The sequence below is a fragment of the Branchiostoma lanceolatum genome, chromosome 5 (genome assembly GCF_035083965.1).
Source record: "Branchiostoma lanceolatum isolate klBraLanc5 chromosome 5, klBraLanc5.hap2, whole genome shotgun sequence".
Taxonomy (NCBI): Eukaryota; Metazoa; Chordata; class Leptocardii; order Amphioxiformes; family Branchiostomatidae; genus Branchiostoma; species Branchiostoma lanceolatum.
The window spans coordinates 10,396,805-10,420,669 of record NC_089726.1 but is presented as its reverse complement, the minus strand read 5'-3'; the positions used below and the strand labels follow the sequence as shown (position 1 = coordinate 10,420,669).

At 40.5% G+C, this 23,865-nt stretch overlaps 1 protein-coding gene across 5 annotated transcripts in view; it reads right to left on the bottom strand.

Moving 5' to 3' along the window:
* LOC136435002 (voltage-dependent calcium channel subunit alpha-2/delta-3-like) overlaps positions 1–23,865 on the bottom strand; it is a 40,178-nt gene that overhangs the window by 11,504 nt on the left and 4,809 nt on the right. For 2 of the 5 annotated variants that reach the window (XM_066428161.1, XM_066428164.1), the window contains exons 4-21: positions 13,204–13,263; positions 11,506–11,674; positions 10,562–10,693; positions 10,126–10,186; positions 9,746–9,896; positions 9,173–9,337; positions 8,528–8,641; positions 8,136–8,214; positions 7,675–7,724; positions 7,161–7,244; positions 5,418–5,429; positions 4,380–4,436; positions 2,765–2,845; positions 2,186–2,260; positions 1,680–1,772; positions 883–954; positions 614–675; positions 103–173 (exon numbers count right to left, since the gene is read on the bottom strand). In XM_066428161.1, the coding sequence (XP_066284258.1) occupies positions 103–173; positions 614–675; positions 883–954; positions 1,680–1,772; positions 2,186–2,260; positions 2,765–2,845; positions 4,380–4,436; positions 5,418–5,429; positions 7,161–7,244; positions 7,675–7,724; positions 8,136–8,214; positions 8,528–8,641; positions 9,173–9,337; positions 9,746–9,896; positions 10,126–10,186; positions 10,562–10,693; positions 11,506–11,674; positions 13,204–13,263 (1,588 nt within the window). Of the gene's footprint in view, positions 1–102; positions 174–613; positions 676–882; positions 955–1,679; positions 1,773–2,185; positions 2,261–2,764; positions 2,846–4,379; positions 4,437–5,417; positions 5,430–7,151; positions 7,245–7,674; positions 7,725–8,135; positions 8,215–8,527; positions 8,642–9,172; positions 9,338–9,745; positions 9,897–10,125; positions 10,187–10,561; positions 10,694–11,505; positions 11,675–12,651; positions 12,784–13,203; positions 13,264–23,865 lie in introns of those variants that run through there. The other 3 variants (XM_066428165.1, XM_066428162.1, XM_066428163.1) reach the window with 3 other exon arrangements.

The following is a 23,865-nucleotide window of genomic DNA, read 5'->3' as shown; positions in this document are numbered from 1 at the left end:
TTGTGGTCATTTTATCAGAGAAGACAAAAAATCCCGATGGCCTGCTTTTCTTAAGTTCAATGATTAGATGATAATAAATGACAATCAAAAAATACATCTTACCCTTGCTCCTATCTTTTATCGAGCCTTCGACGAAGTATTTTCCATAAGGACTGGGAATCGCAATTCCCAAGCTTTGAGATAAAAACAACACATTTAGTCAGTTTTGATACACAAAATGAGATACGCGAAACAAATTGATAAAGCGTTAAGCTGCACGAACTCCATAATGTGACCAAAATAAAGACTCAACAAATTTTACACCCGTCAACAGGAGGAGAGTCACGAGAAAACGTTTGACATTGTTCGGGGAAAGTGTAACAAAGCACCAGTGAAGTACCAGCAAAATTGGCAACTACAAATGGTACGAGGGGAAGTCATAAAGCAATGCCATTAGTATCAGAGTAGGTTCATTTTTTGTATGAAATAACTTACAATTTGGCACAAATGTAAATGCACATCTCTTCTTGAGACTGAAATATATGTCATTCAGATTTTTTATTTCATACAAAAATGAACCTGCTATGATACTGATGGCATTACTTTATGACTTCCCTTCGTACATAAAACCTACCTGAAGGGGGTTTCGTCTATTTGTGTAAAGTAGTATGAATTTTCGTGGACCATTATTCTTTTCTGTAATAAAGATGAAGACACAGATTAAGGGAGGTACGGTCTAGGAGTCACTTTTCCATGTAATCTGCCTGGCTTTCATCAGATCATTATGACGACCATTAGTCATCAAATAAAGAGTTCAAAAGTTCAAAGACGTATCTTGTATGACTTAAAGTACAGGAATTTGTATGGGGAAAGTGATTTATGTGCAATAAACCATATGCTCACCATGTTGTCCAGGTGTTCTTGAACCTTAAACTTGAGTGATCCCGTCTCACGTTTCACCATGCTGGTACGTAACTGGAAGTTAAAACGCACACATGTAGCATTGTTACACCACATGTAGCATTGTTACACCACATGTAGCATTGTTACACCACATGTAGCATTGTTACACCAAATGTAGCATTGTTACACAACATGTAGCATTGTTACACCACATGTAGCATTGTTACATCACATGTAGCATTGTTACACCACATGTAGCATTGTTACATCACATGTAGCATTGTTACATCACATGTAGCATTGTTACACCACGTACATCCTGGAACACGATGCACAGGAAATGATATCTGTAATCTTATGCACAAAGCATGGCATGGTATTGGTGTCAAAATGAAAGGAAATGTGTAAAATCATGTGGTCCTTTTAGTATCCACGCGAAACGCTTTTGACGTTCCTATCAAAAGTCTTTTAGAGTCGTATTGTTTTTTTGTTGGTTTTTTTCTGGACGTGTGTTGTGTCTGCGATGATGATGATGATGGATCACGTAAGGTACAGCAAGCAGTATTATCATATTGCCAAAAGATTCGTCCTCTGTTTCTTTTAAATTATTTGTAGTGACACAAGGACAAAGAGTGCGGAAAGTCATGTTAAGTGCCTTTCCTAAGGGCACACAAGTGGCATGTCAGGGGATTTGAACCCAGGACCTCTTGGTTCTGGGCCAAACACCCTAAACCGTTACACCCACACTACATCACGAAACAAAACATACTTATAAAAGGCCATGGAATGCTCCTCACCTTCTCTTCTGTGTCAGAAATTTCCACTTCACCTAAATCCACGCTGTTGTAGTTGGGTTTGGTGATTGGATCTCCGCCCGGCTCCATGACAACCTTGGATAGAACACGTGAAAATATGATTTCACACACATGAAATTTAAACTTAAGATATCACAACTTAACATCACAAGTTCAAGCCACACATAACACTACACAGAATGGAGAAAAGATTCCTATGGGAGCAGCAATGGAAGGTGTTACTGATAATCTGACCCACTTTTTCATCCCATTTTCATAAGTTGCATCATTCAATGCTACACACCAATGTCTTTGCAGCAACTTGATTGCTTAAAATATCTTTCCGTGCTGTCTTATTGTATGCATAATCACTGATGCTTTGAATAGATTATTATCATATACAGAACGGGAACTCTTTATTATATCAATGAAACATGGACGACTTTGTACGAAATAAACGAAGACGATCCAACTACTATAATCAACAACAAGTAAACAAACATCTGTACCGTTGGTCGAAGGTCTGGATGGGTCAGGATGTATCCGTTGTTCGTGATGATAAAGGCGTAGCCATTCACACCCATCTACGTAACAGTGGTTAAACACAAGAGCGGTCTACAGGACTGTACTTACAGTACATGACTACGACAGTCGGCATCAACGATTTACAAACAAATCATTACAAAATTTCAAAATTATTCAGAACGAAGACAAGAACACGGCTGTTAATGATGAACAATAAACTCTGTAACACAATAAAACTCACACGATCTCTGAAGACATCACATAACACATAGTACATGGTACTAAATAACTATTCCTTCTGGTAGACATTGTACATCTTACATCAACAATGAACAATAACAGTTCCATTGACGACGGATTCAACGACAAAGAGCAAATACTGTATACGTGATAGGGTCATTTCTACCTGGTTTGAGCTTCATACAAATGCAAATGGCTGTTGTCTCCACCACAACATTCCAAGATCCATACGTTCAAAATTAGGCAGCTTTTCATTAGTACATACATTGTAACAAATGCAAAATAGGAATGAACATGGAATCATCAGGGAGTGCTCGTCTGACCTTCAGTGGCGGGGCAAGCTTCATCAGCTCGCTCACGGGGACGTCAATCCCCACAACTCCGAGGAGGTTTCCTTCTAAGCTCTGTCAAACGTTTCAAAAGAAAAGAAAAACAAAGGATAGATATTAGAAGATACGACGAGGTACAGAATCTTTAAACTACTTCTACGTGTATTTGTTTGCACATTGTTCGTGACGTTCCGTTTATCCAACTACCTTTTTTCGAGTGGTTTTACTTTGCGCTCAATCAAAAGTCAATGAGATTTTTCCACACATTTCTATTGAATAAGTCACAAAGCTGTGAACAAAAGCGTTTGACAGGTTAGATATGTGAAGCATACAACAACTCTCAGACAATAAGACTCTGAGATGATTCTCATAACATTGCAGTGTGTTGGGAAAGGAATGATTTGTTGTGTGATCAGAAATATTATCTAAGTTTGTCTGTCTGTTTGTTTGTTTGCTTGTTTGTTTGTTACCTTTCTGCACCCTGAAAATGAGATGTTAGTAGGAATGTGGCCATGGGTGTTGTGATTCGCTTCATCCATCCCATTTACAAAACCATGAGTCTATATTATGTTTCAATCAGCTTATGACTTACACGAGGCCTAGAAAATCTATTCCGATGCATGTGATTGTTACGATGTGTCTGTTAATCTTCTATTAATCTACACTTTCCCTTTGAAGGATCTAATCTTACTGCCGGGAAAACGTATACATCTGTTTTGGACAATTATGTCATTATATCGTATGTTTTTTTTTCTACCAGCAAAGCATTACTGTACCAACTTATTATGTCATTGTGGTGAAAATGAGAAACTGCTAGACACTAGCAAAGTTCAGACTTACTTAATCTTCGTATGAGCACAGCTCTTAGTTGTAAGTAAAGGAAAATCACGGGATCGTATTTTGAGGCCGTCGATCTGAACGTACACGGTGACCGTACATACATTTGAATGAATCCCTTTGCGCTAATTGCGCGAGAAGAATCTTACGGAGTCGGTCACGGTTCAAGGTCATTAAGATTATACAACGACGTGTACAGGTCCATACAAATAAAGGGAGTGCAACAATACATCACATGACAAAAAATCAGCACAAATCGTTAAGTGTAGATAGTATATAATATATAAACATGTCACTTTTGAGCGTTTATCAGTAATTTGAAAGGCCAATGCTGGTTAATCTATGACGCAGACACCGCCCCCCCCCCCCCAAAAAAAATAGAAAAACGGGGGTCTGTGCCATTTTGTAAATGATCACATTTCATAAATGATACTTTTCTTCCATTTCTAGAATCTGCAATGGATATTTTGAGGAGATCATAAAACGGATAGATACTAATTTTGTTTTTTGTTTTGGTAAGACAAAGTGTATTTGAAGGACAGACTAGCTGATGGGAAAAATATGTGGTGGGTTACGTGATAATATATAGTGATTGGACATCTATAGGCACTATAACTAACTTAAACTAACTTAAAGTTGTTCTTACCTGTCAGCTTTGACGCAATAGAAAAAATAATTTCAACATGACAGACACACAAAAACTTCGGTCTGTGCACATGTAGCAAAATACGTCTAGATAACAATCTAAAATGTAAATCTGTGTGAAACTTACCGTTTTATTCCTCATGTCAAACACGGGTCGTGCAACGGTCGTCATCAAGGCTAGACCCTATGGGAAAGCGTGAAGTAAATTGGGAAGAGGAAGAGAAATATGTTAGTGAGGAGTCACAACAAGACGTGTATCATCTCCTGGGTGATACTCACATGCTGTCTACAGTAGCATACTGTCCAACCATCACCCAAACATCAGTCACTACCCTTTCCAAACTTTCCATGCAGTTACGGGTCATATCTATGGTGATAGGCATGCTATGATGCAACATCTTTAGCGCAAACAGCCTGAACATTTGTTAGTGCGTAGCTTTACCTGCCATTGCCTCCCTCTGGTCTCCAGACTACAGTTAGTTCAAGCAAATACCTTCACTACTCGACAATAAAAACTGAGGCACCCTAAGATGTGCATAACTTTATATCCCTATCACTTGGTTTACATCATCAGTATCCTTAGATACTGAATGCAAAAAAAAAACGTAGGTATGAAATTATGATAGTTTGCCAACAGAACAATGTCGTTCATGTATAACAAACGATCAGAAATGATTTCTTGACGAGAAACTCAATTTCTCACACAAACAAAAGGTACAATATTCAGGAAATAAATAGAGTAAAACCAAAAGTCCGTACCACTCGGTACATTTTACAACTTTCAAAAAACTAAGAATAAAGTTCCAACAAAAGATGAAATTGTACATCATTTCAGAAATAAGATCTGATAGTCAACATTTTATACGATTTGGCAATGAAGCCAGACGTTCTCATGTCTAAACTAAAAGATAAACTCAATAAATGAACGAAATGAATGTGATAAGTACTCTCCCCAACAACAGGTTATCTTTTTCTTTAAGTTAATATGATGTAAATTGATAATATCGTAGGAACATAAAGGAACAACAGAAAGTAACTTTGATTTTCGACTATCGAAAAGAAAGGTCTAAGTCTCATAGAAAGATATCGAATTTGGATAATGAAAAGTGACAAGGGGCGAAACGTTGGAAAAGAGCAGAGTAAAAGATAAGAATTAAAGTATTACCTCTCCGGTGTTCTTCAGTTATATGGATCGCATTTTTCAAAATGGTAGCAAGAGAGAAGAGTGATTCATATCTGGTCTAGATGACGTAATATGGGTTAGTAGGAAGACAAGAGACCGAACAGCTCCGCTGGGTCGGGCTGTCCCGCACGCCAACTGCGCATGCTCCACAATTCCATCCCAGTATTCCATGCTGCGATGCTTATGAGACAACATTGACAGCCACGCTTTTAGTACAGGACAGGACGACACACAGACACACACGAAGACATTCACATGTATACGAGTATACGTCATGGATGCACTCGTGTGCAATTATACAAGTGTGCATCACAATAAAGCCGGGGGGAGTTAGTTGGTCGACCATCAGGGGAAACCATTAGGGTCATTACCAACATTGGGGCGAGCTTGGAAGGGTCAATTAGGTCGTACATTCAACGTGAACAGACTTGTCAGAAAACAGTTGTTAGTCACAAGAGACATCATTCTGCGGTGTTAGGTTGTTGCAGTGTTAGTTGTTCACATGCGTCTATCAAATCTTGCAGTGGCATTTGATCAGAAGGATACAGAATGTAGAGAGAGCAGAGAAGGGACAGAGACGGACAGGACATTTCATAGAGAAGGCATGCTACTGTGATGAGTGAGCTAAAATGAAATTTTCAAACAAGGCATCACTTTGTACAATTCTATACCGTTTTGCATCTCGGGCCGTGCGATAGGTTTGTCAAGCATTGTTAAGTCAGCACAGTTTCAAAAAGTAGATTGAGGGATTTTACAAGTGTTTTGAGCTGCATCATTGATGAGCTGATGGAGGTTTTATGTTGCCAGAGGCCTACATTGTCATGACAGGTTTATGACTGTTGCTTGGCGACATCGTGAAAGAAAGTGGTCGTAAAGGTTTCCTGTCGTGCGGTGAAGGCAAAGACGTCTACATCTATTTAACATGTAAGCCTATAGCCAGTGACATTGTCTTACCAGAGGGCACGTAACTGGATGATTTAGTAAGAGCACACTCCGTCCAATTCTTTGACGTGTCTTGGACTCTAGGATTTTTAGTTTCTACTAAGGAGGTTCAATTCATACCTCCTCGGTTTCATGCTTTGAGCTTCCTATTTCATGAACCAAAACTCTTTGTTATCATGAACATGAACACTACTCCTCTACTGGGTCAGGCTACGTTTTTGTATTGAGATTGCTGTTATCTCAGGATCACCATGCTTCCGTGCACGGATGCATGAAAGGTCAAGCCTGTTCCTGACACCTTACCTCCGGATCATACTTTCGTAACGCATCCGTGTATCTTCCCTGGCAGAAACAAACAAGCATCGAATGGTAGAATGTATGATTCCCTAGTATCTAAGGTAGGATTTGCTGAGTGTACGCTAACCATCTTATCTAAAACAGAACAACAAAATAACGTCATAGTCTTGAGTATATGTCAATCATTACATAGTTTCAATTGGCGGCAGCAGTTTACAAGTGCCGCCTCACACGTAGCAAAGCCAGCCCCTGGCCAATTGCAAGCGGAGGACGAAAAGCACATTTTAGCTCACATCACAGCCACATGGGTCACAATCAATGCTGAAATAGAAGTCATGATGACGCAATACAATAGACGAGAGTGACAGAGATCACACAGAGTCGAATAGAAGAAGGAAGAAGAGAATTTGTTGTACATCATCGACTGCCATAGTGTGATGCACAATGTATAACCGTCCCACTGTGAAGTTAACAAACCTCACTAACCGAGCTGTCCATGTAGACGTTGGTCCAGATTGTGCCATGGGCTCTTCTGATAACCATGGGGCGGCTAAGCACGTGGATGTATTTCTACAGGAAGAGGCAAGGCATGGTAATGATAGTATCACGGCAGTAGACATGTGGGGTACATACCGGGAGAACGCAAAAATCTTGTAGAAAGGTCTTCTCGTAATGTTGATGTTTTATTGGAACTTTTTAAGAGAGTTGAATTTTTTGCATCTTTATACACCAACACAGTTGAGATTTTATGTACAATGTCAAATGTGCCAATCAGAGTATAGATAAAGATGTAGTGGTTAGGTGAAATTTCGGTTATAAATAGGATGTAACCCCGCAACACATATAAGAAAGAAAATAGACATGTACATGCAGTTCCAAATGTACAGAATGATTTAACACAATCTCGTAACATATCACAATATTTCACTTCCTCACAAAAAACGCATGAAGTTGCACAATAAGAAATAGAAATACCAGAATCTTGTCTTGTCAGACTTACCATGACGTTCTCTTGTACATCAGCCAGTGTGGCAATCTGGGTGTAGTAACCTGACAAGTTGCATAATAGCCATACACAAAGTAATCAATGGTATGTTTTGATATAGGATCCAGTTAACTGAGGTCATCAGGTAATCTATACATGTGCCCCATGGAAAGTGTAAAGACGATGAAGTATCGACCAATGTAAAAGAAGCCAATGTATATACATGATGACAACAACTTGGAAGCAACTCTAGTCAACGTCTAAACTGAAAATGTAGGCAACACGTGGTCCAATGATTTTGTAAAATGCAGAAAAACTCAAAACACGTCATCAACGGTGCAAAAGGATCTTGACAAATAATGAAATAGACTTGCATCTAAAAAAACTTCTTCATTCTTAAGACTGTCCTCATTATGATTTCTAAAAAATGTGAAAATGTGAACATCCGTTGAATCTCATTCTAAAAGAACTCTTACCCTTGTTAGCGCAGGCCATCCACTTCACCGGCGCAGACTCACCAACTTCGCGACCAATCAGATAGCTGAATACACGAACCTATTGGAACGGACCCATGGAATTCACACAGAACAGTCAGCTGTCATACCCAACTACACACAGTACAGTCTCCTCCTCCCACAAAAACGACTAGGGATTGTGCAAAATCTACGTAAGACAGGTGTGTTGAAACATAGGTATGGAGTTCTCTATTCTACTTAACCAACTGCCCAAACTACATAAACGAGGAAGAAATGGAATAAAACAAGGACAGGAAAAACAAAAGTCTTTCAAAAATATTGGACACATAAAAACTTACTACTAGAAATGCGAGTGTTATCGTGAAGCTACACTAGTGTTACCAGGAGCCTACCCTTCTGTCGGGGTGGTTATAACGGCGAAATATCTGCTCGTAGTTTCGCGGAGCTCCGTCCGTGATCACCATAATGGCCTGGTTACACCACGACCCCTGGCCTGTGGTGTTGAACTGCAGGGATAAAAGAAAGGTAGAGCGTTATATGAACATGTTCTGCTGTCGTTGAGTGCATTGATAAGTAGTTAATTGAGGACCTAGACTATTGTACAGAAGTATAAATGTGTTGCAGGCATACAAATATCATGGCATTGGAACAAACAGAATGTCTCTACATTTGATTTACATTTGTAATCAATACTACAAGCTGGATTTTTATGACCCTCAATTTCATGATTGAAATTTGATGCAAGAAGCTTTATTGGAATCATATTTTTACATCATATTTGAATATGATGTAAAACGTTTTATCTGAAACGCAACAAGACAACACACAAAACCTGACAAAATCCATTCTTCTTCATCTATAAAATTTGTTTAGCGATCTGTCAAATCTTTGGTCTCTCAGTGACCGCAGCCTCTATTGGAACGAGGGTGTAAAGGTTTGATGATAATCATGTTTGAATCAATCAGTCAATCAATCAACCAACCAATCAATCAATCAACTAATCAATCAATCAATCAATCAATCGAAGAAATACTAACGTCCCGGAGCATTTGGAAGGCCGTGTCCAGGGAAGTCTCAAAGTTCGCCATTCCGTCTGCCTCAAGCTGCTGAACTCCATTTTTCAATAACTCCTTGTTGTCTGATGTTGCTTGCACCAGAGTGTTGGCAAAGCATTTCTCGATGTAGCTCACATCTTTGTTAAACTAATGCCAACAAATACATAACATTGACATTTCAAGCACATTGCGACGAGGATACACAACAACGGCGGCGGTACACAAGTTTGAACTTATCTACCTGTGATCAAGTGATACTTCAGTCCAAACATTCCTCTCACTCGCTCACCAGGAAGAGGTTACCTAAGTAGATTTTCCCAAAATGTCCTCGAGACGTAATTGGGTTTAAAAAAGCCACTCTTCCTGGCCATCATCATCATCTTCTTCTTGGTCATATGTAGCTATTTCATAGTTATTTCTAAATTTTACGTTAATCAATAGTTTCGCGGGAGGGGCTCTTAGGTGATTAAGCTACGTCTGCATTCTGACTTGAATCCCTTGAAGATTACGTTGGATTCACACCATGGGAAAACAACAGCTGCCAAAGTGACGTACCGCTATAACGTTGAAGAAGTCGTTGTCTGCAAGTGTATCGATAATGGTGTCGACAGTTTGCTTGGCAATTTCTAACCGGAGTCCCTTCATGCTCCCGCTCCTGTCCACCACGATGACTATGTCTTTAGGGGACGTGGCGGCCTGGATGTACCTAGGAGGGATGAATGGTCAATGTTAAGGCACCCATTCCACAAGAGGTTGCGACCGTGCTACGACAGATGCCATTGTTAGAAAAATATCCTAAGTCATTTGGGCATAATGGTGTTACTAACATATATCCACCATCAATTGTCCAATAAACTATCGATGAACAGTTGGTGAATTCTAACCATCACAGCAACCAACATTCAATAAACGTGGAAAAGAGTGCCAGTACCCACCATCCTCTATTTCTACAGTCGTATTCATCAATGTCGTTCGCTCCAGGCTCCCATTCAATGCCTATTGTAAAAGAGCAAAGATACAAATACATCTTATATACACGTGTGTAGACACTTAGAGTTGACAACTTATCTGGCCAGTGACTGTCCATTGGCAACCAATCATTGGAGAGATTTCCCCGTTTTGTATACATGTACCAGAAATCATACCAGAAGTCACAACCATCAGGTAAAAGCTTTAACTGTTATTCTCGTTACTGCTAGCACAACGACATATTGTATAAGAATGATGCAAATTCTCCCGATTAGTGAAAGAAACCTTTGGCAGTTTCGCCCTTGTAACAAATTAAACATCGTACGTGAAAATATACAACCGCACAGCTTTTGTTTCTTAAAGGTAAATCTGACGAAATTACAAGAGGGAAAGGGTTCCCACCTGGATACTGGCGGAAGAACCCCGTTGAACTGCCGAAGTATTGCCATGTTAACGTAGGGTCCTTTTTACCGTTCTCTATGAAGACCGAGTCAAGTTTCTTTGACCATTTGACGGCGTTCAGCACGTCTGGCGCTGTAAAGGCATAGAAACGTTACGTCATGTGGGCAAGGGGTCGGTCACATACGTCGTGCGATTGTCGCACGATCGCAAACTGAGTGCAATCGTGAGGATAGTCGTGCGTATGTCCTTCAAAATTTAACTGCCTTGATACGGAAAAGTTTGTGTAATACTGCGGTCCCATTTCCAAAGCAGGGCCACTTTGGAAATGGGACCGTAGCATTAGATGTCAATGGTTCGTTCTGTCACAGCCTGCTTGAAAATTTTACGGCATCAAAATCGCACGACGACCTACGACGAATGTGACCGCGTCGTAACGAACAATTACCCCTGACTCACGTATTACCCTTCCCTGATTGGAAAGAAGAATCGCATTGCTGTCAGTTAGACCGATGATGGAACATTCCAGACAGAAAGTCCAGAAGAAGGCCCAAAAAATAGCCAGAGGACTCCTGGCCTAGCAAAGAGATTTATGTCTTTTCGTGGTTTGAATTACTTGCAGCAGCGATGATACATTCTATACCACTTAAAATATTCAATAGGTGGATCAGAAATTCAAATACACACGTTTTAGGTGCTAACTTGTCATGTGCAAAAAAAAAAATTAGACAAAACTCGACGCAGAGAAACATTTGATTGGCCAACTTCTGCAACACTTCATCATCTTAAACTCTGAGAGCATCAAAAAGGGCACAACGTATGTTGAAGTACGATGCAAATTAATGAAAATGCAAGATTATCTGTACTATGTACGCCTGTATTCCTATTTCCTAACAGTAACATTTCATAGGTCAATAAATCAATATCATAAGATCTTGATGACCGACCTTCATTGTACACGTTGACTGGCACCTGCACATCGCTCCTCTCCATATTGACAGGGATGTCGTTGAAATGCTCGTTCTCCTTCAGCATAAAGTCCTGAGCCAGTCGCGGGTGTATGGGATTACCATCACCATCCTTCTTGTTGATGAGCATGGCGTTAGGATACTCGTACTGAGGGAAGAGAGAAAGATGGACAATGGTTTTCTGTCGCACGTTAACGTTGTTCTATAGGTTGCCTGTGGTAAGATCGTTGTGTCTATCGCACACTTTGCACACATCAGAGAAAAGAAGCTGTGTTAGTTTGCAGAGTGGCAATGGCTTATGTTACTTACCATTGCCAGAGAGAAATACCATTAGATCAGTACAAAAGTCACACCTTTCACGAAAATCGACAGCATGTTACCTTGACTTAAACTAGAAGTGAACTAAAGACTAGAGGGGCAGATACACATGAAAAGATTAGGAGACTACCGCAAATACAAACGTAACAAGAATGTAAAATTAGTTACTTTATGGTACTCACTTCTCCTGTATTTACTAATATCTACATATAGTGCTAGTTCATAACATTGCTTACTTTTAGTCCTTTATATCCGTGAGTTATGTTAGTATCAACGCACACAATGTAAGTACAGTAGAGCAGAGGACATCATGGGTGTACTTTTTAAAAAGAAGTACACAGAAGTATCCAAGGAAGTTGAAGACAAACAAAACAATGCTGAAACGTGCTTCATGTGAAGGGTATTAACCAAAGCAGCTGTTATTGGATACAGAAGAATAAGGCGAGAATTACTTTTACTATGCACTGTGACCTGGGGATTTGAGGAGAACTGCATCACAGGAAAGCCTTGCATTTCATCGAATCAGATTGTAAAATTTAACAGTAGACATAGCCAGCTATATAGTTTGCCTAATTTTATCATTTTGTTCGTCAGATGCTCCCCAATCTCTAACATGTTTTGGTTCAATTCCATAACCTTAAACAATCGCAGCTATGCAATTTTGAACAGGACCTGAACAGATTAATTAAATTTGAGTAAGGAAAGCGAGGCAGTCTTAATAGGCCAAGGAGTTTCGCAGAGTTTCTGAGAGACAGAGCAAGTCCTGAGTGTTTTTTTCGTGGCCCAAACCAGGCTTTCCATACTCACGGGAGTTGTTGCCGTGGACGGGGCTAACGATGTTGTATTTGTGGTAATGTTGTATGTAGTCCTTTCTTCGCAACGAAAGGCTCGTTTTGCTGAAATTTTTTCCTTGGGGCGTAACATTGCATCGATTCTGGCAAACAGTGGTCGTCTGACTACTTTCACAGTTTGCTGTTAATAAGAGGGCGTCAAAATTATGGTGACAACAAATGAAAACAGGCAATATAAAAGAAACGAAATATGAGGAATACATATACATGCATGGTGCATTCGTGCTGAATTAGGTTAGATATGAAATGAATGGTTGATTTCACACAAACACAAAAGCTTTTCAAATATAGTAAGTACGTGCAAAACTCTAGACTGTTTTAGTACAGCCCAATGTTTGTTACAACAACCAAGAAATCAAACAAACAAACAAGCAAACAAACAAACATCCAAATGACCAAACCTCAAGCAAAATGATAAGCATATAACCATCAGATATTTCACATTCTAACCAAAGCCTTAGCTTCGAGAATCATTTGCACACACACCTCTACCACCAAAAACACTTACCACTATTTCCGGATCGTACTCGTGCTTCATGTTTGCTAGTTCTGCCTGGTTTGACAGACTCTGGAACAAAGGAAAGAAACTGTTAGTGACTAAGGAAACGACTTTTGTCGTATCTGAAGCAAACGTTACCATTGAACGAAACCTAATGGACTTCATCAACAGTAATCTGACCAATGCCAACCCACCTTCACCTTCAGCATCAATGCCAAACACTACATACATATTCCCTCTATCACTACGTGTCCGATTTCACACTGATATGCGTCAATAGATATTGTCAGTCCACGTTTCCAACATAACTGCATCTAAATCTATGAGGACTACATATTGAGGAAATGAATTTCACATTGGCAGTGCAGTTATAAAGCCCCATCGTACAAGGTGAAGCACATTCATCAAGTTTACGACTTCAGATTGTGGCTACCCCAGCCCCAATGTTATTATAACAGTATAACTCCTCCATTGAACTATAGAAATCATGATAGAAGGAAGATGCGCAGTTTGGAGATTGATTGAACCGGATCATGGAGTAAGTTCTCATTGCTTTGTTATGCAGTAAAAATGCCATGGCTACACTAGCATCTACATACTGGTGCCGTTTTATCGTTTTTACGTATGCCATAACAGGTCATATAGTGGATTATGATTACTCATCAAATAGTTTTAGATGTTTAAAAACTGGCCATATTTTACGGGTTTCCCTGCATCGATATCATTATCCTGACATTAGCTCCTGACCCCGCGGGATGTGTAAGTTAGTAATGATCACAGGTCGAAGATTCCAGCAAATCTGATCGATCATTCAATTTGAGTCCAAACCAGAACCAACCGGTTGCATCCTGATATCTCACCGTCAACGGTCAGAATTTAAAAAGGTCAGACAGGAAATAGATTGAATTGAAGTAATGCCTTATCGCTTTACCATAAAATGAAAAAAGCTAACATCTTAATACCCCGTTTTATCGTGTTAAAGTACACCATAACAAGTCAGGCCAGTAATTACTCATCACAGAGAATTTTCAACTTCTCTTAGATGTTTAAGAACTCACCATATTTTACGGGTCTCATTGCATCGATATCATTATCCTCACATTCAATATTGACCCTGAAGTAAGTACGAGATAGTAATGATCACAGGTCAAAGATACCCGCAAATCTGGTAGACCATTCAATTTGAGTCGAAATCGAAACAAATCGGTTGCATCCTGAAATTCCTGTAATCTCAACGTTCCGGCAACAGCTAAAATTCAAAAAGTACAAACAGGAATTGAATGCTCCTTGTAGTGACGGACTGACATATTTCCATGTATCATAAACATCATCTTCAGTCCACTCAATGTTCCTCAGTAAATCTCAGCACGTACAGCTTCACGAAAGTCCGCACACAAGAGCTTGATGAATCACCCACTTCGCCCTTCTTATACGCCCTGCTTAATTCTCATTTCGAGTCGGACATTGACGACTCGGTTCAGACTTTCCAATGGAAGGAGTCTAATGAAATCCTTGGAAATTAGAGCATTGCTCTTCATTTAGGCCTGCGGTAATCTATGTAGAGCGAGAATATGTCACACTTTACGCAAATTAAGAATCTGAATGGGGTTGAAATTGCACTAGGGCACTGTTTGGCTGACTAGCTGAGGTTGTGTTGGTGATTGTTGCTGTGACCTGTAGGCGGCTGTCATTTGTCGTTATCCGTTGTATCAGGGCGTGGTGGTAATCTTCAGACACACGACTATATGTCGCAATCTCCGTGCATGATGGGACGAAATGTGGGAACAGAAGTGGTTTATGTGTGAGTCCACATGGCATGGCTCTCTCTCAGACGTTTGGCGACATTGGCAGGCAGGAGATACAATCAGGGTGACTTATCGCAAGAGCCGGTGCTTTTCGGGTCACCGCTTCAATTTCCGCACAGATCCGCTGAGTCAGGCAGCAAAGAAACGTTGCTTCTAAGTCGGGTCAGGGGTTAAAACTCTATTCTCAACTTCCAAAAAGATCTTAGCGTTAATTGAGAAGCAACAAGCATTACGATTATCGATCTCGTGCAATTTTCTTCTGCAATGCCGCAATATCGTATTTTACGCGCGTTGAGCATGCAAAAACATGCTTCCATCACTAGAAGACAATCAAACAAATAGTTTTTTCTACGCCGGAGCGGTTAAAGAGTCACCCTCTAACCCGAATGTCCCCACCATCCCTACACATATCGAGCTTATTATCTGATTTGTAAAACATCTCGTTGCTGACAAGATGTCAATATATCAGGACGACGTCCCACCGTGACGTGACGAAGATCAAATTCAATATTTGTGGTCACAACAGAATCGACTAACCACATTCTATCAACTAACGACAATCACCTAAGCTTCGCCAAATCATACACATTCGAATGCTTTAGTAACCAAAGTCAAGTACACAAAATATTCTTAACAGAAAATGATAATCTCAATTTTGTTGATAACATCAAGGACATTACTTGATAACATCAATATAAGCTTTTGGAATGAAATGACTATGAAGTGAAATGGTTCCGCGATTTGAAGATAAAATAAGCGGGAGACCACAACGTCTGGAGTTGTGGACCTCCGCGTATTTTATCTGTCACAGACCCTGTAACGATGTAGCTTCATCGCATCTTATCTTGAAACGATACATTTGGGCACCCCAGAAGACAGCAATGACCTTTCATCTGTTTGTCGCACGCTCAATTTAATTACGGTCAACACCCCACAAAGAATAGAGCCCGGATGAATAAATCATTGAGGCCACACACAAGGGTGAAATGGCACGCACTGCACAGGGCACGTCTTTTGGCACGCAGAAAATAAATTCCCGCATCAAGGGGTCTACAATGCCTAGTCCCCACCAGGTCTTTCTACAGGAGCGTAGAACTCAGCAAAAAAGGGGAATGATTGGCCAGGAGAGTCAGACCGCGGGAAGGTGAACATTTCCCTCTGCTATGGTGGCCAAACTCCCCAGGCAAATTATTCACCCTACAGTCTGGTAGAGACTATACAATGCCACTGGAGGAGTCAACGGAAGAACGGCGGCGTTGCCTTCCAATTACCTCATCGTTAAGTTGCATATTAGTGTACTAATTTGATATACACAATACTATCAACTCAAAATGGCGTAAGGAAGAATCTGTGTGAATAACCTTACGAGACTCATCATTAGAAGAAATTGAAATTGGAAGAAGAGATAGCCCCTGTATTTAGCAACGTATTATAGAAAGTTACCCTGTGAATTTGAAGTTCCTGTTATCTTTATATCTAAACCCTTGTCGCCACCACGGAAAAAGCTGACTCTGTCTTCAATGCCGCCCCTTGAATGAGCTGTATTGCAACCCGATCCCCCATTTCATGGCTGCATAGGCTGTTCCTTCGCAGAATTACCATGTCTAAGTGTATCGTTGCCGCAGGCAGACATTTTCGAGAGACTTTTCATAGCCTAGTGCCACTTATATCGGTAAAAGCAATTGTAAATCTCCATAAGTATTCTTAATCATTAACCTTGTGTATAGTTCTCGGGATAGTTTCTGAATCTAATGCGTTTTGCTATTATCATGAATCACAATCAATTGTAAATTTCTATTTTATTAAGTGTTCTTTATATCATTAACCTTGTGTACAGTTCTCGCGATTGTTCCTGAATCTAACTCGTTTTACTATTATTATGAAACAACAAGAGATGCGGTGAAGTATCACAGGAGCGGCCTTTGATTGTGAAACCATCAGATAGAGGAGATTTAGCGAGCCCCAGATGGCATATGTAAAAGGGCTTTCAATCGATACCATTGGTTCTAATTTAAACGGACGGGAAGATGCATCAGGCCGACAGTTTTACTGCGCGGCCTCCCTGTGGAAGCACATCCCATCTCCTAAGTATCGAGATCGTTTAAAAGGCGGAACAATCGATAAGCGATCCCGGAGGAAAAGTCAGCCATGATCATAACATTGGGCTTGGCTGGCAAATAAAACCGTACCTAACTGTTGAGCGTTAGCCTACCGGAGAATACAATTTCTGTAGTGGAAAAGATGGAAAATTTTCTTCTAGAAATAGCTCTGCTGGTGAATTTGAAGGAAAGAATATTTCTTCAAGTTAAGATTTTCTATTGTCGTTGTGTGAGCATGATGTCTGAATTCAATATGCGTAACAATGGAAAGCCACATGTAAAAGACATAAACGACATTGCACTGGTATAGACCGGTTTGAAGAGAAGATTGAACAATTTGGTACCCTTATCAAACCTAAATCCAGGGAGAAAGAGTGTCTTGTCTGAGATTACTGGAACAGTCTGTGTGAGAAAATCGATTTTTCGGGTCAGGAATGAATGATAGCGGTGCCAGTGCGCATAACCTGCCGGTGAGATCCCGGGAAGGAAGTGGGACATACTTTGAATCACAGCGATTTGTGCCGCCTTATCGTCTGATTCAACATGGCGGCGGAGACTCGATATTCACAGAACATGCACGGGAAGCACTCCGGAAGTAAGTGATCGGGGCAAGCGTTAGGGATGAAAGGAAACTGAGACAACTGACGGTGTTGAGAACATTTTCAATTGCAAGCGACACATGTATACCTCTTCTGAATCCTTTTTCGACATTAGAGGAAAGACATCTCTGAGAGAGTTCGTTTCTTCATTTTTCAAGGTCATGAACCTGACAATCAATCATCATCTAACTGGGCTTGTTTATTTTCAAGGTAGCGACTTTTTTTATCTGCATTCAAAGTCAAACTTAACATCGACTTGATCTGAAATTTAAATCTGTTTTGTTGGCAATTACTTGAACCCCGGTACTCAACATAATCTAATTAGCAAAAAATTTTGCGAATGCCCATGGAAATAAAATGACTCCACCAGTGATAACGGTAATATTTCAAACAGATAGACCGACTAATGTTAACCTGAGAGACGCTTCTCCTGCGCCTCAGCACTACGAAATCGCTCCATACTTTCCAACAGACGTTACCAGTGTTCAAAACATTACATCTGGCTTACGGTAATGGGCTCCGGAATTGGAAAATAGATTGTAACCGTGCAGTGCATAGAAAGATGGAACCAACCCTTCATGTTGTATTCATATGGCATTCTGTCAAGAAGACAATTCTGTTTGTCTCTTCCCCTTGGCGGGATATTTCATAAACTACGGATTCGATTCTCCACCAGATTCATCACATTGCCAGTGTACACATGTTCATGTATTGCAGGCCTGTAAACCCTTCACTGATTTTCGATATTTACTAGATACAAAAACAGACCATGGTAATAGAAAAAATTGTATTATCAGCATCATTTGAAGGAGTATAATTGCCCGGTACCTGAAAGAAGTAACGCTCTTGGAAATGTATCGCCAGACAATGAATGAGTCAGACATCATTCTCAGCGACTTAATTAATTGTTATTATAGAAGTAGATAATCGAGGAGGTGATGGGTATCTGGAAACTTCTTATTGACAACCTTGGATGTCCTTAATAAATGATATTGGAGCCTTTTCATTCGTCTTTACTCCAACTGGTCTGGTCATTGTCAAAAGCATAGCAGATAGCTATAGGTGTTCTCTTACCAACAAGTGTGACCACATCAGTACCGTGTATCAAACATGCACATCAGGCTGTAGGGCGAAAAATATTGCAGCAATTCTATTGTGCAACAGCAAGATGTTTCTGGAATGTGTCATAAGTGCTTTGGTGTCGTCCTACCACACAGCGTGGAAGAGATGGCATAAACTGCCTTATGGAGGAAATGCTTACGCTATACCAAACCCTTCCAGTCATGCTGTTTCAGCTACATTTTATCGCATTGCAAGGAAGTCTCTGGACTCGACACTGTACACCAGTATGCGACACTAGCCAGCGGTGGTCATGGCATCCGGAAATGACGTATTCTTTCCTAACTGTTACGGCTGCCCAAGAGGTCGATACAATTTCTGCATGGACATAAAACCTATAAAACCTTCCCCGTCCGCAAGCCACCGGCAGGGTTATGTTCGTGGTTCACAGAGCGCTTCGTGAATCTTTTATGGGGAACAATTGGAAATGAAAACAACTCCATTGTTGCGCAATAGCAATATCGTAGCTTTCCTGCGGTGTAGAACAATTGACAATAACGTGGATTGATAGGCATTGCGTGATGCACTGAAAAGCAGCCGCAATGAGAAATTGTTTCACTTGCTCCAGGAAAGATAAAAAACATTTGGTAGAAAGAAATTTCTCCGTACTTTCCAAACAACATTTCAGGACCACATTTTTGGATGAACCTTTGACGAACGCGCGATGTATACACTTAGCTCGGGTCAACTACCGACTTGAAAGGCGAACTGTCTGTAATGTGTCTTGTTTGTCTAACCCCTCGGGACAGGAATAGATTGGTGCCCGGCTAAAAATGCACATAGGGGGCGCAGAGGTGTGAGCAAGCATCTCCGATAGATCAGGGAGTGAGGTCATGGATGGAAACGGGGTTCGTAAATACCCGTCCCACCATCGCTTGAGATAGAATATCAGAGCACCTCCAATCAACCGATATGATATCCTCTTTGGGCAAATAGACGAATTACTTTGTATGCAGCAGTGCGCATCCACGTGGATGCACCATGATGAGCTTTATAACAGGATTCTGGTCATCTGCATTCTGAGGGTTAAACCATATTGCTTTGATGATGGTCCAGAAAAGAAGGCAACTCATTGCCTTTTCAATCGCTTGTAATTCTACAGAGCACCTATTTCATCTTCACAGTCAGAGTCAGAGTAAAAACACATCTCCAGAACATGCGCATTGACAAGTGGAGATGAGACAACGCCGCTTCTGTCAAATTCCCGACAGAGTCAATTCTGAAGAGCTGCTATTTCATGCTCATAGTTAGAGTCAAACTCATTTCCGGAAAACTCCCATATGCAATTTTAGATAACGGCGGTTCTTTGAAAATGCCGATGTTGACGATTACCTTTGAATACGTATGCTACTGACTCTCTTCAAAGGATTACTAATTACAGTGACGTTGCAAATTCAGACCTGTAGTCGAAATCCAAACATTTAAACATCTACTAAGCTGATATTATTTTACTAATGGTCTTTCGGAATATATGACAAAGCTATTTTGGTTCAAAATGGACAGTATTATCCCCCGATGGTAATGCTCCTTTCTGCATGAGTTGTCCTGAAGCTGATATGAAGGGGCAGCGTGGGTTGAGCTGCTCTGTATTTGATGAGTTGCCTAGCGATCCGTGACGATTCGGAAATCCCGTTAACTTCAAAGTCATCCCCGTTCATTCAAAGGAAAGTTATGAAGATCAGATGGCAACGAAAATCCAAAGAAGCTTTCTTCCTTTCTTTCTTAGACGAATGGGTGGTGTCTTTGGATTAGCCAACAATAGAAGACGTTTAATATTTCATCTTGTTGTCCACCTTCTCCTCTCCTCCCTTTTCCTCCGTAGCTCCTTTCCGAGAAACCCAAATGATGAATGATTCACGCCACGTACGTACAATGATGTCATCATAAGGAATGAACTGCTTTTAAACGTGACCATGTGGATGTTAAGCACCATTTTTTGAAGAACGCGTTAGTAAAACGCCTTAATACAGAATCGTGTGTCATCTTGTCCGTTATTGAACGAGAATTAAAATCTTTCGCCACAAAATGTGAGTATATCCTCCCACTTGATGAGAACAGTCGATAAAGCGCAGAAAGTCGGAGTGCTGCGAGATATTCAACATCGATTCAATTACATATTATCCCCGTGTGCATCGATTTTTAAAGACACATACAAATAGTTGCAGTACTTTTACCGATGGGGCCGCTTGCGAGGTTGGATGTCAGATAATATCAGACAGTGAAATCTCACAGTTGTCTTCTAATACAGCAGTAAAACTCGAGACAATCAGATAAAATCAGCTCTAACCTTTTTACCTTTTCTTCAGGCACAATAGCTTCTCGGCTACGTTGGTGCAATACAGCTACAGAAAATTACAGTATATTCCAGAGCTACCCTAGACAGGAAAATTGCTTTATAAAAAACAGCCTACTGGTTTTCAGTTGGAGAACAGTTTAACTTTTCCATAGTCTAATTTACCAAGTCAGAAAAACTTTCATGCGAAAGTCAGCCTACTATGTATGTCAAAGACATTATTATAATAACCATTTTATTTCACCACGTTTAAGTCATGAACTCAGACCATATCAAAACTATCAATGATAAAAGGTACACGTTCAACATACCATCCAGTTATAATATGCTGTAAAATAATTACAAATCAAAACCTTTTATGATTAATTGTTGTGTGTAGAAACAGTAATGTGGCAATTTAGATACAATAAAATACAAATGATGCTTTTATTCCAGTCTGTGATTGATTCCAGTGGAACTATCCACAGTATGTAAGAATATGCTCTATTTCATGGACACCCCGAGGCTATTGTCTTTTTCGATCTTTAATAGTAGGTTGGTTGAAACGAGAGACATTGAGGACCGCGTATGACCCGCATCGGACCGGGCTGTTTTAGCCGCTGGCGAGTCAAACAGACCGCGAAGCATCTTTAGGCTGTCTGTATTCCTCGGCATTTGCTGTTCAGCATGACGTAGAAAACTCAAATGCAGAAAGTTTTTTTGAAAGACGCCTTTCTTATCGTGCAAAGACCCCCACACATGTATACTATAAGTCGTCAAATAGCGAACGCACGCACACACGCATAACATCTAAGTGGGGCCTAGGAAAAAAACCCATCATTATACTTTCTTGTTTTAAGATGACAGGTTTTTAAGATAAACCTTTACATGTACGAAAGGCTGGAACCCCTTTGTCATCACCCTGACATAGTTGTTTTAGCTGGACAGATCGCATGCCGTGTAGCCAACATCTTCAGCGCATCAGACATTTTGCAACCATGATTGTATCGCAACCTTATCCTCCTTGGATATCACGGCGTCCCAATGGCTCAGACGTAGGTACTTAAGTCTTTTACGTCACTACCCCTCAAGGCAGTTAGGATATATACCCCAGCGCATTTCAGTGACGAGAGAACAGACCTTTCCTGTGTATTACATTGCTCGTTCTGTACTGGTTTACACAGCTATGCTTCACCCATGTCGTGGGTCTTACAGGATGACATTCCGACTGCTCAGCTCCATGCCTCTTGGTAAACAGGACACGGACTACTGAGATGTCAGCGGCTTCATGATAATGAGCACACATTATCCTTTCCAGTGACCTACTTCGCAGGCAGAGCATGATAGACCTTGCTGAAGAGGAACGTGTCATTAAAGGCAGTAAAAGTAAGAGCAGCAGGGATTTCCATATTCGCCTCTGATGCGCTGTATGATGGCCCACCTGGACGGCTCTGGTCTCACTCGCCTTTTAATGGTTATAACCTTGTGCATTCTGAATCGCCTGAGTATTAAGGGCCCAAGCAAACAGTGTGCAGTTTATGAAACCTTATTCTGCATCGTTGATGAAGGTTAGACATCCAGGTGGAGAATATCTGATGACAATTCAATCTCTATATCTAGCAAAGATTGGATATTCTGCATCATACTAATTCTCTTTTTTTCTTCAACCTATGATCCTATATATAATATCAAGGTAGTTCTTACTGCTATTGAAACGACGATGAGAAAGAAAGATAACAAGACCTATTCTCTAAGAATTGCTCGCCTTCGAGATAAAGCTCTGTGGCTCTCAACTGCTTATCAGCAATTTCATTAGAATTCAGATGAGGTGCCCCGCCCTAAGTGCCCCACGATAAGTAAATGATCCGTCCTGAGACGTACGAAGCAATTGAAACCCCTCGCGAGCAAAGTAGAGCTTTGATGGCCAAAACCTTCCATTCAGTTTTTTTTCTGCACTGTTTCAAGTAAGCAGTTTCATTCTCAGAAGAAAAGCGAAATACGTATCGTTGGTACTTAGAGGAGTGTAAAAAAACCCCACAATACCTTCAGATTTATTAGATTATTTGGATTAAGATATGACAAATCTTATTTTAATAACAAGACATTAAGATGACATTGCAATAATCAGCCTGATTCAGTTGGCCCTATGGAATTCTGTACCGATTGTCTATTTCGAATTCTGTAAGCTCCACAGGGGAAGACGGATAACTGATAATCCTGCTGCCGGTAGTCTTTGTGTTTTTCTTTTGATTCTCCATTTCTGTAGGCGGTGTATATCTTTGTGCTAGGACTATACATTTAGGAAAGGATGTTTTTTTTGCATGCGTACAAGGAGGTAAACCGTTGTTGACGTGTTACAACGGTCAGCAAAGTCTATCTCAAGAATATCAATATTTGAGGATCGGTGTGTCACCTATGTAAGGAGGTCATTTGGCATGGATGGAAAAGAGTGTTAAAACCTCATTAAACCTCAACGAGACGAGATCACATCGAGAAAGGGCGTCCCAGTGTCCCCTGGGATCCACTGCATTAATAATGTATGGTGTGCGCCATAACATAACGCTACATCAAGCAGCAGACCATGTAGCAAGCTTGTCAGGACGCCCTGGCATTGTCTGCCGCGGCCGCCAGCTACAGCTGCCCCAGAAAGGTTAATAATAATGAATCGTCCGCGATGAATGACGAGCTTCTACAGAAAAAATAATGCAATGTCCATACGGCACACACGGCACTCAATATATGACGGATTCTCCCCGCCATTATTAATTGATGACTTT